At 54.2% G+C, this 15913-nt stretch overlaps 1 protein-coding gene across 11 annotated transcripts in view; it reads right to left on the reverse strand.

The window, feature by feature from the left end:
* The window catches only part of CPAMD8 (C3 and PZP like alpha-2-macroglobulin domain containing 8), a 70625-nt gene that overhangs the window by 47862 nt on the left and 6850 nt on the right, over positions 1–15913 (reverse strand). For all 11 annotated transcript variants that reach the window (XM_032314845.1, XM_032314826.1, XM_032314864.1 and 8 more), the window contains exons 4-13: positions 14869–15034; positions 14743–14795; positions 14422–14439; positions 13940–13994; positions 12009–12122; positions 10580–10664; positions 9254–9362; positions 6561–6788; positions 3545–3715; positions 895–1023 (exon numbers count right to left, since the gene is read on the reverse strand). In XM_032314845.1, coding sequence (XP_032170736.1) covers positions 895–1023; positions 3545–3715; positions 6561–6788; positions 9254–9362; positions 10580–10664; positions 12009–12122; positions 13940–13994; positions 14422–14439; positions 14743–14795; positions 14869–15034 — 1128 coding nt within the window. The remainder of the gene's footprint in view (positions 1–894; positions 1024–3544; positions 3716–6560; positions 6789–9253; positions 9363–10579; positions 10665–12008; positions 12123–13939; positions 13995–14421; positions 14440–14742; positions 14796–14868; positions 15035–15913) is intronic.

Below are 15913 nucleotides of genomic sequence, written 5' to 3' on the forward strand. Positions count from 1 at the left end.
CCAGCTGCTCACACGCTGAGTCTGGACATTCGGATGAGGACCCGAGCTTGGGATTCTGGCCCCATCATTTTCCCCGCAATAACCACTTAGCACTGATGCCCAAAATGTTAGTGACTTCCTCCTCAGCCACGTATGAGTCACAGGCGCTTTGCTGCCCTGCTGTCCGTCTCCCGCTCACTTGGGACCTGGGGCAAAGGCCTGCCCTCCCCCAACCCGCCGAGCTCGCTGCGCACCCATCCACCCCACTCTGCGATCTGTATATAAATCTCGTGACCTGACTTCCTATGTACGTGTGTATCGAAACTGTGCCTCCAACCCAAACACAACCCCAGGAGCTTTCACTTCTCCCAACATGATATGACATTCTGGAAGAGGCAGAAAGATAAAGACGGTGAAAAGACGGGAGGTTGCCAGGTGCTGGCGGGGAGGGAGGGATGAATGAACAGGTTGGGGGAGGGGGGATCCCAGAGGATTTTCAGGGCACTGAGTCCATTCTGTATGATACTATAATGCTGGATGCGTGTCATTCTACATTTGTCCAAACCCACGGAACCTACAATGCCAGGAGAGGTTCCTAACGTGCCCTGCAGACTGCCGTGAATCCAGCGGACACGTGGACACTGGCTCATTGACCGTAACAGGCGTGCCACCCCATAAGGCAAGCTGCTAATCTTCAGGGACAGCACCCGAGGGCCAGGTTTATCACGGTAAACCCCGGGCCACAGCCTAAGTGTTCACCATAATGAAATGACGGGCGGGCATTCATCCCGAGGAATTCCACCCTTGCTGGAAGGAGGCGGGGCTTCGGCATCAGTCCCAGGACCCTGCTCACTGCTTCCCACCTTCCCGCTCTGGGGGGGCAGGGTTGGAGGAGGACACACCTGCAAGCCTTACCTGCAGGGGGCGCGAAGGCGGCTGCAGCTGCAGGTAGCACTGGCTGGGAGAGTACCAACTGCTGAGAGACAAGTAGCTGGGCAGGTAGTGGGCCCCCACGGGCTTTCCATGGAGTGCCGTCACCTTGGTCTGAAGAAACAAGGGTACTTGGTCAAGGCCTGGGGGCTTGGTGGAGGAAGGGGGTCTCGGGGAATGCCTCTGCCTGCTCTGGCCTGCATGTTCCCATTTGGCCTCTCATGTTCCCATTTGCCTTTGGGGACCCCCTCTCCCCAGTTCTCAGAGACTAGGGTCCAATGTGCCTTAAGGTGCTGTTTCTCAGCTCCAGGAAGCAAGTGACCAAGACTGGTCCCAGGGTGTTGGGGTGGGGAGAGGGCGCTCAGGCAGACGCAGGTCACTCGTGAGGCCACCAAGAGCCAGTTTCATCACGGGCATATTATTAGGAAGCCCTCCCCATCCCCTACCCTTCTCTGACTTGCTGGTGGCCCTGGTGGCTTCTCAGAGGGGATAACAGGCCTGGAAAGGGACCACAGAGAAGGTAGACAGAAGGAGCAGCCTTGTGGGACAGCAGCCCCGGGACTCTGGACCCTGACGCTCCCTGAGCTCAAGTCCCTCCCCCCCACCCCCCCCCAACCCTCCACCCCGCTAAGCCGTGCGGTTACATGGCTCTTGTTCCCGTGGGCTTTGAGCCTGTTCCCTTCACGTGCTGCTGAAAGACTAGAGGGCAACACAGGGAGAGGACAGAAGTCGAAGATTTCTGTGGGATCAGGAATAAAGAAGTTGGTTCACTTTGTCTCTAGTTTCCGGGAGGTAGACTTTAAAGGTCCCGGGGTCTCCCAACTGACGAGAGCTATGTTTTCTTAAAGGTTTTACTTATTTATTTGACAGAGCAGAAGCAGGGAGAGTAGAGGGAGAAGGAGAAACAGGCTCCCCACTAGCAGGGAGCCTGACATAGGGCTTGATGCCAGAACTCTGGGATCATGACCTGAGCCAAAGGCAGACGCTTAACCCACTGAGGCACCCAGGGGCCCTTGCCTCACTCTCTTTGGTCCTAATTTGTCACTTCACTGTAATAAAACTGTGATTGCCAAAGACACAAATCTCCAGTGAAAAAATAAGCCTCGGGGATCGCATGTCCAGCATGGTGACCATAGTTAACAATATCGTACTATATATTTGGAAAGTTGCAAAGAGTAGATCTCCAAATTTCTCACAAGGAGAAAAGAAAGTGTATAACGATGTGTGACATGGGCTGTGGAGCACACCTACCGTGGTGACTGTTTCATGGCAGGAGGGAATATGGACGGACTCAGGCGTCCACCCGAAACCAACATATAGCGATGTGTCAGTTACACTCAGTTAAAAAGTAATTAGCGGCACCTGGGTGGCGCTGTCCGTTAAGCGTCCGAATTGATTTTGGCTCAGGTCGTGATCTCAAGGTCCTGGGATAGAGCCCCACATCAGCTTGTTCCTCTCCCTCTGCCCCTCCCCTCCACTCATGCTCTATCTCTAAAATAAATCAATACATCTTTTAAAAAACAAAGAAAGTAAAAATCATTAACAGTTACCATTCGTTTTCTGTCTAAAAGAATTAAAGACCTTTTCCTAAGCAGTATTTAATAACATTAACCTTTCTATTAAAGTGCCATTTGGGGGAAAAGCTAATTTTTAGACATGTATCTATGAGACAGAAAATTATTCAGCTAATTCTGGTATTTGTAGTATTTCGGGGCTTTGCTGCAACTTAATTGCTAGGGGACTAATGGAAACAAAGGGGTGTCTTTTGATCATTGAACAAAAAAAGCTGTAATTGTAGTAACGAATTTGTAGCCCATTGGAGAGCTATAGCCTGGAGACCCCTGAATGTGCAACTTGGATGGTTAAAAGTCTGTAAGGACATGCCGCCCCACAGAGGACACAGTCACCCCAAGTGTCCTCGGCTCCCACCTACACATTTACTCCAGGCTGCCTCCCACCCCTTCCCTGCCACCCAGAGCCCGTGAGGCCGCCACAGAGCCAGGGCGGGAGGTACTGGGACACCATCTTCTAGCACTCCTGCTCCTCCCTCCCCTCACAATGCGACCTCCTGTTCTGCCCATTCTACCTTCACAGCTCCAGGCTTGGTGGCCTCTCTGTCATTGTGTCCTGTCCGCCTACCTGTGCTACTCCCAGGTACCCTCCCAGGATGGTTACCAGAGCAACCACTGGGTATTCAAAGTCAGATCACACTGTCCCCCTGATGCTGCCTTCTGCGTAAATCCCAAGTACCCTGGTGAGGTCAGGGGCACCCTGCCAGCTCCCTCCTCCTCCAAAACTTCCCAAAGGACTCAGCCTGGCCTCTGGCTTCTGCATGCCGTCCCACCCTCCCAGGAGCAGCCTGGATGACCCTCCAGGCTCAAGGTCAGGAGTCCACAGGATGAGATCCAGCCACCTTCAGCATGACAGAGCCAGGAGCACTCACCTGTCCTTGACCTTCCATACTGCCCTGGGATGGGCTGGTTATCCATCCTCCAGACTCCCCTCAAAGGCTGTAAACTCCCTCAGGGCAACTGTAGGTCACAGGTCCACCAAGATGGTGCCCAAGCATGGACTGGGGAACGCACCAAGGCTGTGTCTAGTGGCTGAATGACACAGGTCCAAGCAACTCACCCACCTCCAGCCACACATGTTGCGCTGACATGGGGATAAAGGGGATTTCAAACCCCACCAGACCTCCCCGGGACACAGATTCGACGGTGTAGATGTTGTCCTTTGGTGTCAGCTCTGCTCTGATTTGGACCGTCACCCCCTCGGCTGGGCTGCCATCTGGGTAGGACAGCTCCACCTGGAAGGGTCACCAAAGATTCAACACGGTCAAGGCAGCTCCACTCCCCAAACTGATCTAATCCCCCAGCCAACTTCCCCTGAGAAGTCAAGCTGACACTAAAACTCACAGGGAATTGCACGGGTCCCCAGATAACCAAAATAATCAAGCAAAAGAGGAACCAAGGAGAACTCACATGTCCCAATTTTCTTCTTTTTTTTTCCTGAGATTTTATTTATTTATTTGAGAGAGAGACCACAAGTAGGCAGAGGCAGGCAGAGAGGGAGAGGGAAGCAGGCTCTTCGCTGAGGAGAGAGCCCGATGCGGGACTCGATCCCAGGACCCTGAGACCATGACCTGAGCTGAAGGCAGAGGCTTTACCCACTGAGCCACCCAGGCGCCCCCTTTTTTTAAATTGTATTTTTTTATTTTTTATTTTTTAAGATTTTATTTATTTATTTGACAGAGAGATAGAGAGATCACAACTAGGCAGAGTGGCAGGCAGAGAGAGAGGGAGAAGCAAGCTGTCCACCCAGCAGGGAGCCTTATGTGGGGCTCAATCCCAGGACCCCGGGATCATGATCTGAGCTGAAGGCAGTCACTTAACTGACTGAGCCACCCAGGAGCCCCCGTGTCTCAATTTTCAAAACTCACTAGGAAGCTATAATAATCAAGACAACATGGTATTGGCATAGAAGAGACATAGCGATCGATGGGACAGAACCGAGATTCCAGACACAAACCCACACATCCATGGTAAATTGGTTTTCAACAGGGGTGCCAAGACCATCCAATGGGGAAAGAACAGTTTCCTCAACAAATGGGGCTGGGATGACTGGAAACCCACACGTGAAAGAATTAAAGTGAACCCCTACCTCACCCCATCTACAAAAGTTAAAAATGGATCATAGAACCTAACATGAAGAACTAGAACTTTGAAACACTTAGAGATGGGTGGGTGGGGTGGGAGGACCATCACAACCTTGGACTTGGCAAATGGGTCACAAGGTAGAAGCCACCACGTGCTGGCCGCTAGCCCCAGGGCCACGTGGTGAAGTGGACCTCCTGGGCCACGTGGTGTGGAATTAAATGAAGACCACCTGACAGAGAATGGGTAAAGGCTATTTACTCGGAGCCTGCTGCAGGAAGAGAGTCACAGCCAACACCGCTGGTGTTTGGCTGAGGCTGAAAAGCAGGTGAAGTGGGAAAGCCTTAGAGCGAGAAAGAGGGAAGGCTTCAGGTGTGTCCCAGTTGGAGGCTACTGGTGTGGAGAAGCTGTAGACGGCTAACCGGAAGCAGGGTATCCCAGGCACTCGGTGAGGGGAGCATCTGGGGACTCAGTGTCCATCTGGGGTGTGGATTTATTTCTGCACTCTGAATTCTAGCCCACTGGTCTCCGTGTTCAAATCACAGTGTAGGAATCACCACGTGCTGGCCATTGGCCTGAGGCCACGCCGGGGTAGGAACAGCTCGGGCAATGCTACGAACGTTCCATGTGATGCTCAGACCTCGTTCAGACAGGCAGTAAAGGGAGTCAGAACAAGGGGTTCAAAGACTGGGATGGTGGGGTGCCTTGGGGGCTCAGTGGATTGGGTGCCTGGGGGGCTCAGTGGATGAAGCGTCTGCCTTTGGCTCAGGTCATGATCCCGGGTCTCTGGGATCGAGCCCCCAGCTGGGCTCTCCGCTCAGCGGGAAGCCTGCTTCTCCCTCTCCCTCAACTCCTCCCTCCGCACATGTGCGTGCTCTCCCTCTCTCTCAAATAAATAAAACCTTTAAAGAAAAAAAGACAGGAATGGTGTGAAAGAAATCTAGTCCGTGGGCCCCAAAGGACCCTATATTAGTCCCTCGCTGGTCTAGATACTGGGTGACAGAGTGACAGGGGCTTCTGCCTGCATGATCCCCACTTATAGCTCTGGTCTTTAATGCCGATGGTGGAGGATCTCCCGGCTGTACGTGAAATGCTCCCTTTCATTGATCTGACAGCCCAAGCCCTTTCTTCATGCGCATTCTGACCCTGCTCTTTGGGCTTTAGCTTCTTTATAAGCCGGGACCCTCAAAGCCAGGGGCACACGGGTGTGTCTCTGTGTGCAGACAGGAGGGACTGGGATCCGGGCACAGAGAGGAAGGAGATCTCAGAACAGAGCGGGAGCAGCAGGACACAGCATGAGGACAGATCAGCAGGATCCTGTGAGTGACCCACAGAGTGCAAGAGGGGCCAGAGATGCAGGCGGTGGGCAAGGCTGAGGTCAGGGGTGCCACCAGCTTCCCTCCCTCTGGGGTGACACTGGGCGCCAAAGGCCTTGCCCCCGCAGGACACAAATGGCCAGTGCAACAGTTAGGATAAGGATCTTGGGTTTCTGGTCACCTAAAACCTAACGGTGTCTAAGCATGGCATGGTGGGTGGGTAGGACGTGGGAGTCTATTCAAAATGTCACTTTCCCCCCGGGGATCTGAGTCAGTTATCTCAGGGGCAGAAGATCTGCTTTGGGCGGGGAGCATTCTTTTGGATGCTAGTTCCTCCAGAAAAAAAGTCAACCCAAGTAAGAAAGGCACTGTCTTCGAGAAACTGACTTAATAAATGGCTATGCCAAGTCTTGGTCTGGAGAATATCCTTTCAGGCAGAGCAAAATGTCCAGAGCCCCTCACTCTGGGGTACCGGCTCTTGCCACTCTCTGCAATGCAGCCCTCGGACACCAAGAGCCAAGGAGACACAATGTAATTAAAGGACCCCGCGGCGTACCCACTGTGGACCCACAGTGTCTCCGCAGAGGCTTCACCGTGGTCCTTGAGTGGAGCTGGGGGGCAGGCAGTGCAGAGCCCGCATGCTCCAATGGCCCCCCACCGGGAGCTGTCCCCCAGTGCTTACCTTCCCCACGTAGGACAGGCCTGGCTTGAACTGCTTCCTGGTGTCCTTGGAGTAGCGGACGTCCACCAGCTGCCTCTGGACGGGGGTGGAGGCATCAAACGCCACCTGCTGGTTCCCGTCCACACTGGTCACTGTGGCCCAGATGCTGACGGTGCCCCGGAAGTGTTCGGGGACATCGGCAGGGATCATGTCCTTCACACAGATGTCAAAGTCCTGGGATCCGTGGATCTGGAGGCAGAAGCGCACGCAATGTGCTCACTTGGGGTTGGAAGGGCTTCAAGGCACGAGTCTCAAAACCCCATGTGAAGCGCAGGACGTGCCAGCTGTGGGAGGGCTGGGGGGACACGCGGGGACACGGCCAACCTGCGTCGTGGGTCACTGCATCCCTGGCTGGAGATACAGCATGTTCCGGGGACTAAGATGTTGGCCCTCAGCAGGCAGCGGGGCAGGAATTTGAACCGTCACCCTCCCCCCTTTGGCGCACTCACTCCACTCCCACTCCCAGGGCACAGAACGCCCCCATTTGACCCCTATCTCAGGACCCAGCCCGAGGCCTGGCAAACAAGCCCCTTCCAGAAACTGCTTCGGAGACCACTACTCAGTAAGCCAGAGAATCAAGGCAAGGGCCGCCGCCAGTGGAAGGGATGACAGGGTCCAGGGCTGGAGGCCACAGAGGCAGAGGACCTCTAGGCTCTACAGACACGGGACTGTGAAGTCATGCAGCCGCTTGGGAAAACAGTCTGGGAATTTCTCAAATGGCTAAACTCAGTTACCCCTAAACAGACCATGGCAGGACCATATAGAAAAATGGCCAACCCATGATCAACGAGCCTCAAAGGAAGTCTGACCCTGAGGTCCAGCAGCTAGTAGGAAGTCAGCCCCATAACAACCAAACCCAAATGGCTAGAACTGGGTTAATAATAGACAGTTTCTCTGATTTTCGTCTCTACTTCTTTTTCTTTCTTTTTAAGATTTAAGTCTTCGTTATGCCCAACGTGGGGTTCCACCTCATAAGCCCAAAATCAAGAGTCGCTTACTCTACTGACTGAGCCAGCCAGGCACCGCTTTTTATTTTATTTTATTAAAGATTTATTTATTTATTTCAGAAAGACAGAGAGAGAACATGTGCACACTAGCAGGAGGAGCAGAGGGAGAGAGAGAGAGCCTCTCAAGCAGACTCTGGGCTGAGTGCAGAGCCTGATGCGGGGCTCAATCCCATGACCACAAGATCCCAACTTGAGTCAAAACCAAGAGTCAGGGACGCCTGGGTGGCTCAGTTGGTTGGACGACTGCCTTCGGCTCAGGTCATGATCCCGGAATCCCGGGATCGAGTCCCACATCAGGCTCCCAGCTCCGTGGGGAGTCTGCTTCACTCTCTGACCTTCTCCTCGCTCATGCTCTCTCTCACTGTCTCTCTCTCAAGTAAATAAATAAAATCTTAAAAAAAACAAAAAACAAAAAAAAACCAAGAGTCAGATGCCCAACCGACTGTGCCACCCAGGTGCCCCTAGGCACCCCTTTTAAGAAAAAAAAATTTTAAGTAAACTCTACCTCCAAGGTGGGGCTCAAACTCATGACTCCAAGAACAAGAGTCTCACGCTCTACCTACTGAGCCAACCAGGTGTCCCATTTTGCCCTTACATCTTAGAACCGACTGAGAAAACCAAGAATGCATCCCTAACCAATCTTGTGGAATGCTTCCCTTCTAGGTGCCAACAGCCTCCAGCAGGGACACGCCTGAAGCCTTCCGTCTATCTCACAATAAAGCTTCAAGTCTGCCAACTGGGGGTGACGGTGGCTGACTCCCTTTACTACAGCGAGCTCCGAAAAAATACCCTTTGCTCATTCTTATGCGGGCAGTCTATTTAATTCCACACCACACAACCCAGGGATGCCACATCCAAGAGAAATGAACACAAACCTGGCCTCACACAAATCTGTATGCGAAATGTTCAGAGCACAGTATCTAGAATGCCCAAAAAGTGGGAAAAACTCAAATATCCATCGATGGGTAAACGGAAAAACCAAATGTGGTCCGTCCATACAATGGGCTATTACTCGGCTGTAAAAAAGGAACCAAGCTCGGACACCTGCTATGAGGGGGATGACCTTTGAGACATCGTGCCGGGCGAAAGAAGCCGGACACGAAAGACCGTATAGCATACGATTCCGTGTATACAGAACATCTAAACCGGGCACATTCATAGAGACAGAAAGCAGATCGATCAGTGGTCGCCCGGGGCTGGAGATGGTAATAGACAGATTACAAAAGGATGTGAGGGACTTGGGAAGGATGGTGGAAATACCCAAACTCTGGCCTGTGATGGCTGAATCCTATGAACCCCGAATCCTATGTTCTATGTGTGTATTTGAATTGCATGGTCTGTGAATTATATCTTAATAAAACTATTTCTTTAAAAAACTTTGCACATACTATCCGGGGAGGACATACATCAACCTATCAATAGTGGTTTTGTCTGTCAGAGAAGAAATCACCTTTATTTCTTCTTCTTCTTCTTCTTTTTTTTTAATATTTTTTAAAATCTCCATGATCAGCCTGCAGGAATTTTATCACTGGGAAAATCCTCACTGTATAAACTGTTTTAGAAAGTAAAATAAGGTAAATGATCACGGAGCAGGCCCGGCAGGAAGGGATCCACTGGAAGAGCAGCATGGAAGTCCCTGCTCCTCACCTTTGTGGTTCTGAGGACGGGGCGCCCCACCTCCTGGCTGTAGTACCCCACGCCATTTACAGTCATATTGATCGTTAAGGTCCCTGAGACAGGTTTTCCAAAGGTATACCTGGAACAAAACAAAGGGGGTTAATTTCACACGGGAGCAGCAGGGGAGGGGAGGGGCCAGTCTCAGGAAGGCCAAGCCCCTGTGGGATGTGACCAGCTGATCTCAGAATACTTCCCCCATCATACATGCTGAGCTTACAGCCCTTCCCACAGCCCAGAGTCAGCACAGACAGACCAGCATCGGCACCTGCAATCCTCTGCACTGGAACTTGTATTTGACAGAAAAAGAGACCAAGGGTCAGAGAGGAACTCTGGACCCAAGAGCAGGAGGGTATGTGAGACCACCACTGGGCCTGGCACTTGTTGAAGCAGGACAGCAGAGGATTGAACAACTGTGGGCATCAGGGAAGCCTGGGCCTAAGTGCTCTGGTGAATTCAACTTTGAATCAGGGATCATACTGTTTGGTTTCGTCACCCAGAGAATGGAAATAAAATTATCCTTTCAGAGGTGCCGGTAAGACTTAAATGTATGTTTGTCAAGCCTTGGGCAGAGGAGACACCTGCTTACAGGGGCCCAGGAGCAAGACGGCAGATCACAGTGAATAAAAAAATAACACCAGCCGTTTTGATAATATTTCCTAGACTATAGAAAAGATGTGTGGATTTTTTTTTTTTTTAATTTGAGTATAGTTGACAACATCCTTGGATTTTAAAAGTGGCAGGGGCACCTGTATGGCTCGGTCATAGAGTGGGGCACTCTTGATCTCAGCCCCACGTTAGGGGTACAGATTACTTAAAAGAAGAAAAAAAACAAAAAAGAACCCACACAGCTGGAGGAGCAGAGGGCAAGCCAACGGCCTCAACCACAAGCTCCAGGTGAGAGAGCTGAGCGGGAACACAGGCCTTGGAGCACTCTCCCTGGGGGACCCCAGAAAGGGACAGTGTCTCTGGACGCCCTCTGGTCAACCCTCACTTTGGAGCTGGTGATAAGCCTGGTCATGAGACAGGCAACCCCTTCAAGAAATCCCTTGCGGGTCACCCCATTCCCTGTGGGGGGTGTTTGCAAGGAAGAGGGTGACACAGGAAGGGGAGCGAGACGGGTGTCCCCCCCACCCAGGGGGAAAACAATGTGGGAAGAGGGGGATATCCCACCAAGGGGACAAGTCCGAGGGAGGAAGGGCAGGCCCATGGGGGAGGGCGTGCCCCAGGAGGGTGTGTCCGGGGAGGGGCGTGTCCGCAAGGGGCGGGGCTCGCCCATGCTGACCACTTTTTTCTCACCTGGCCTGCACAGTGCCCTTCTCACAAGCGTCCAGGTCCCGGATATACTGGGGCGGGTCAATAAGGAGCTCAAATTTCGGCAGCGCTGAAAGGAGAGAGGGAAGAGGCGGGAGAGGCAACTTGCACCGCTGGGGTGGCCTCAGAAGGTCTTGGCGCTGTGGGAGGGATACCAGCAAGGCCGCAGCCCAGGGCCACCCGGAGGCAACACCACAGGAATCCACAGCCCCATCCTTCGTTGATCGCGGGCAGCTTTCTGGGGATTTTGCTGGCCCACAATTATTTCCTATGTGGGGGGGGAAGCACACTCTTTTTCTCCCCAGAGGCCCACATTTCATCACTTTTAGGCCACGCGCTCTGAGTGCAGGCCGGCCCAGAGGTGCTCAGCCCTAGGAACGTCCAGCCATCTGACCACGCCGGGCAGCTTGGGGAGGAGGGATGGACACCGACACCCAGAAGCTGCACGGAGGAAACGCGAAGAGGCCGGTCCTTCGAGTTTGCAACGCAAGGCCATAAATTCCCTTCCTTTTACTTCCAGAGTTTGCCCTGGGCTTGTCCCTTGCGACATCCCTGTCCTCTACAGCCTTTCCTCCTCTGGTCCGTTTGCTCCCCAGCTTCTGTTACTTGAGCTATTTCCTAAATGCCTCTCAACTTCTCAGCTCCCCCATCTGGGCACAGGGTTGGGATGAGGTTGAAAGAAATGGACTTAAAAAGGAAGGGAAGGGGGCGCCTGGGTGGCTCTGTCAGTTAAGTGTCTGCCTTCGGCTCAGGTCATGATCCTGGGGTCCTAGGATCAAGCCCCGCCTTGGGCTCCCTGCTCAGCAGGAAGCCTGCTTCTCGGTCTCCCTCTACCGGCTGCTCTCCTCCTTGTGCACACTCTCTGTCAAATAAATAAATAAAATATTAAAAAAAAAAAACAATAAAAATAATAAAAAGGAAGGGAATTCTGACCCAGACTATGACCCGGATGAACCTGGAGGACATCATCCTGAGTGAAATACACCAGACACAAAAGGACAAACACTGTACAGTCCCACTTCCACGAAGCACCTGGCCGAGTCAGAGTCCTAGAAACAGGAAGCAGGACGGCAGGCTGGCCCAGGGCTGGGGAGGGGGCAGGGAGTTGGAGTTTAGTGGGGACTGAGTTTCAGTCTAGGAAGATGCAAAAATTCTGGAAATGGACGATGGTGTGTCTACCCAACAACCCAAAAGCCCTTAATGCCGCACAACTGTAGACTTACAAATAGCAAAGCTGGCCAAATTTGTTATGTGTGTTTTATGACAATTCTCATAAAAGAGAAACAACGAAGTGCCCAGCTCTCTGCACTGAGCCCCAGCGAATGGGGCTGCCGCCGACCTCTCCCATCATCGAGGGTCGTCGCCGGGTCTGTGGTCTCGCCCAGAGGTGAGCCCCTAAGAGTCTCTGGCTTACCATACTTCTGAACTTCGAAGGACTTGTTGTACACGTGGCCTTGCATTTCGACAAAAATGAACCATTCTCCCAGCACCGGCTGGTCAGACAGGGGGAAGGTCACGTTGGCCACACCTGTGTGCAGAGAGACGCCCGGTCATCCTGGGGCAAGAGCGTGTGCGGAGAGTCAGCCAGGCCTGATCATACTCCATGGCTGCGGGCTGCCCTGTGCATCCCAGGACACTGAGCCCACACCCACTCGATGCCACTAGCTCCTCCCCACCAAGTCATGGCAACCCCAAATATTACCATATAATGCTGGGACCTGGGGGCAGAACCCTGGGGGCAGAACCCTAACGGCTGCCCAAATCCAGCACAGATCCTGAACAGGCTTCGAGACAAAACACCACTTTCCCTGCAGTTGGGCACCAGGAAATGCATCAGTCTCAGGCAGAGAGCGGAGGAAGCCTTGGCTTTGGGTCCATTCGTCAGAACCCCGCAGGAGCTGTTTTCATGCTGGGAGAAGAGTTGGGGATCTGTCAGTCCCGAGTGGGACTTGCTGTGCCTGTCCCCAACAGGGACATCGTGCGAGCAGCTCAGCAGGACTCCGGAGAACACCCAGAGACTACAACAGTCCCCACCGCTTCTCTCTGTCACTAAGGAATTGGAAAACATGCTGGCCAACTGTCTCTTCCCTCACATATTCAGAGCCTTTGATGGTCAGAGGAGGTTTGGGGTGGGGGGGGGCTGTCACCAACATACATTTTCTATGGGGCCTCATTAGCCCGTGGCTAACATTACCAGACACCACCCACCCCCAGCCCGGGAGCAAAATCGCACCAGTTGAGAACCTCTGGTCCACACATATTCCAAGTTTTTTAAATGGGAGGCTGCTCGTTTCCTTCCTCTGTGTTCTGAAGATCAAGTCCATGCACCTCCCTGGAGCCTAAGAGGCCCTCGGTTCTCACTGTTGCTTCTCGTATCAGCATTCCTGACACGTGGGGCCTCCTTCCTGAGCCCAGCCTGACTCTCCCTGCCATCCATTGGGCCTCCTGCATGCTGGGCCTTTCTCTGGAACACGTTCCCTGGCCCCTCACTTGGCCCCGCTACTGTCTGCTCCTTCTCCACTTCGTTGCTGGAAAGGCCTTTTCCTCCAGGCAGCCTTCTAGGATTGCCTCTGCTGTCCCAGGCTGGGCAAGAACTCCATTTTGCCCTCTCTGAGTCTGTACTTCTCCTTCCTAGCTCTCATCACGGCAGATGTTATCATGTGGTTTAAAGTCTGTTTCCCACACTGGGCGGAAAGTTCCCCCTTTGTCAGCATCTACTTCGGTGCCCAGGAGATAGGAGTTAGTGAGAGGGAGGGAAAGGGGCCGATGGGAAGGGTGGACAAGGGGAAAGCAGGCTGAGTGCCCAGCAAGAATGTGGGATGGATCGCCAAGAGGGTCGGAGTACTGTCCTTGGCTCCACCGGAGGTCCCGCAGCCCCGGGCTCAGAACTCCAGGAAGGACAGTCACGCACGCAAGCCCTGTCCCTGCTTGTCAGCCCTCCCTGAGCATCTCAGAACCAGAAAGAGGGCTCAAGGCCAGGCCAGGGGACCCGGAAGTGTGACATCGCACAAACCCGCATGATCCACCCGCCTCCTAGTGGCCCTGAACTCACAGAGGCACTCGGGGTCCAGGAGCCCCCAAGGGGGTGATGGGGCAGAAGATCTTCAGTGGGAGGAAGATGAGGGGGGGTGCCGGCAAACAAAACCCGATGTTCCCCAAAAGGCCTCCTGTCAGCCTCAGCCGGACGCCGGGACTAGAGAACCCTGGGTGGGGTGTGATGCTGTAGGGAAGGGGTGCATCCGGAGCACATTCTAGTCTCCTGGAAGCTTTACTGCGACTGCCACCCAAAGGTGCAGCCCCCAAAACTGCAAAAGGAGAAAGGGGAGGGGCTGGGAAGAGGCTTACCACAGCAGAATGGCTCCAAGTGTCTCCACTCCATCATCCTCGAGCCCCTGGGGTCCTGTGGGGGACGAACCCCCATAGTCAACTCAGGCCACCCAGTATATGCCCGGCACATGTGTGCATGCTCCGAGCCCTCTCTCTACGGTGGGACAAGCATGGAGGGCATGCTCCCCCAGATGAGCCAGGTACACAGGAGCAAATGAGAGCTGGGGCACAGAAGGGACTGGTCTGAGGACATGGGGACAAAAGGGGCCAGATCTGTTCCTCCTTTAGGGAGCTGTGTGCAAATCTACAGAGATAGACAGACATGCACTTAGCCTGTCCCAGGGTAATGCACCCAGTCCCAGGGCCTGGGATGCACCTAGTCCAAGCCTCGTGAGGGGCTGGGACAGGCACAGGCTACCTTGGCAGCAGACGGTGGGGGAAGACGGAGAGCAGGCAAACGGGCCCCCGAGTCAGAGCAGAGGGGGTTACAGGCCACTTACCAGAAGGTACGCTTCCAGCTGCAACACAGACAGACAGGCAGTGAGCACGGCCCCCTGCGGGTCCCCAGCCCTGCGAGCACACGCCACCCGCCCACCAGTGCTCTAGCCTCCCTCTGTCCCACAGACCTCCCCCTAGCTCCCCAGGGGACTCAGAACCACAGGCCAAAACCCAGACCAGAGGTCGAAACTGGAAGGAATGAGATCAGCAGGAGACGGGGTGCGGGAAGAAAGACCAGTTGGTGGCAGTGCCCCAGGCCAGGTGGCCCCGGGCAGGTGTGTTCCAGGCCCAGGGTTTCCCAGGGTTTGAGAAGCCGATCTCACCTTCTGGCTGACGGGCCTCAGGTTCGGAGTGACAGTGAAGATGCTTATGAGCACTGGAAAGGAAGGAGACCATCGCACGGCAGCCCCGGCCATGGCTGGCCCTCCCCTCCCGCGCGAGCCGCCCACCTCGGTGTCGCGGCTTGTACACCGGCTTGTCGGTCTGGATGAACACGGAGGCGCCCCGGCTGTCCACCGTCACGGAGGTCTGGTTGTGGAAGAGGGGGCGCTCCTCCGCCCACCCGCTGCGGCCCCACACCTGCAGGAGGGCCTGGCCCCGGAGGCCCGTGGGCACCTGCAGGCAGACCACAGAGCCTTACGAGCGACAGAGTGTTTCTCAACGTTGGCACCGATGGACACTTAGGACCGGATCATTCTTTACGGTGGGGGCACCCCCTCATTGCATCGTGTTGAGCGGCATTCCTGGCCTCCACCCACCAGATGCCGGTAGGACCCCCCCCCCCCACCAAATGTCTCCAGCCACTGCCAGTGTTCCCTGAGGGGCCAGAATGCCCCCTTACCCAAGCGGAGAACTGCTCATCAGGAGCTATTCTAAGAGTTAAGGATCCCAAGACCTTTCTTGGAGTCTCTCATCTAGTCTGAAGATCCCCCGGCTCCCTCTCCTAGAATTATACAGCCCTTCCTGGGTCTGGTCTGCGCACTGATCCCGGAAAGAGTGCTTCCGACGTGCAGCCACCAGGGATCCGGCGTAATCTTAACCCCTGACCAGCGCAGCCCTGCTTTCTGATTCACAAGCAAGCCGACCTGCTCCGAGGGCAGCTCTAGGGGACTTACCAAGGGCTTCCCAACTACAGACAGCTGGGACTGGCTCTCTCCTGGTCATGGGGCCTGTCCTGAGCACTGTGGGGTGCTCAGCACCCACGAGGTGCCCTCCCCAGTTGTGACAACCAAACAGGTCTTCAGACACTGCCCGATGTCCTAGGGCTGCGGTCTGGGGAGAAGGCAAACCTCTCCACCAGGTGAGAGCTGCTGCCTTAGAGAAAAGGTTCTCCCATCATCGATAAGGCAGGAAAGCCTCTGTCCCACAGCTCTCAGGCACTAGGGACACCCTGCAGGGGAGAGGAACCGCTTCTGGGACTTTGTACGGATCACTGGGGGAGGACATGCTGTCATTCAGGATGACTCTCCGTGTCGCCCATTCATTCCAGGACTC

Source organism: Mustela erminea, chromosome 1 (genome assembly GCF_009829155.1).
Source record: "Mustela erminea isolate mMusErm1 chromosome 1, mMusErm1.Pri, whole genome shotgun sequence".
In the NCBI taxonomy this organism is placed as follows: domain Eukaryota; kingdom Metazoa; phylum Chordata; class Mammalia; order Carnivora; family Mustelidae; genus Mustela; species Mustela erminea.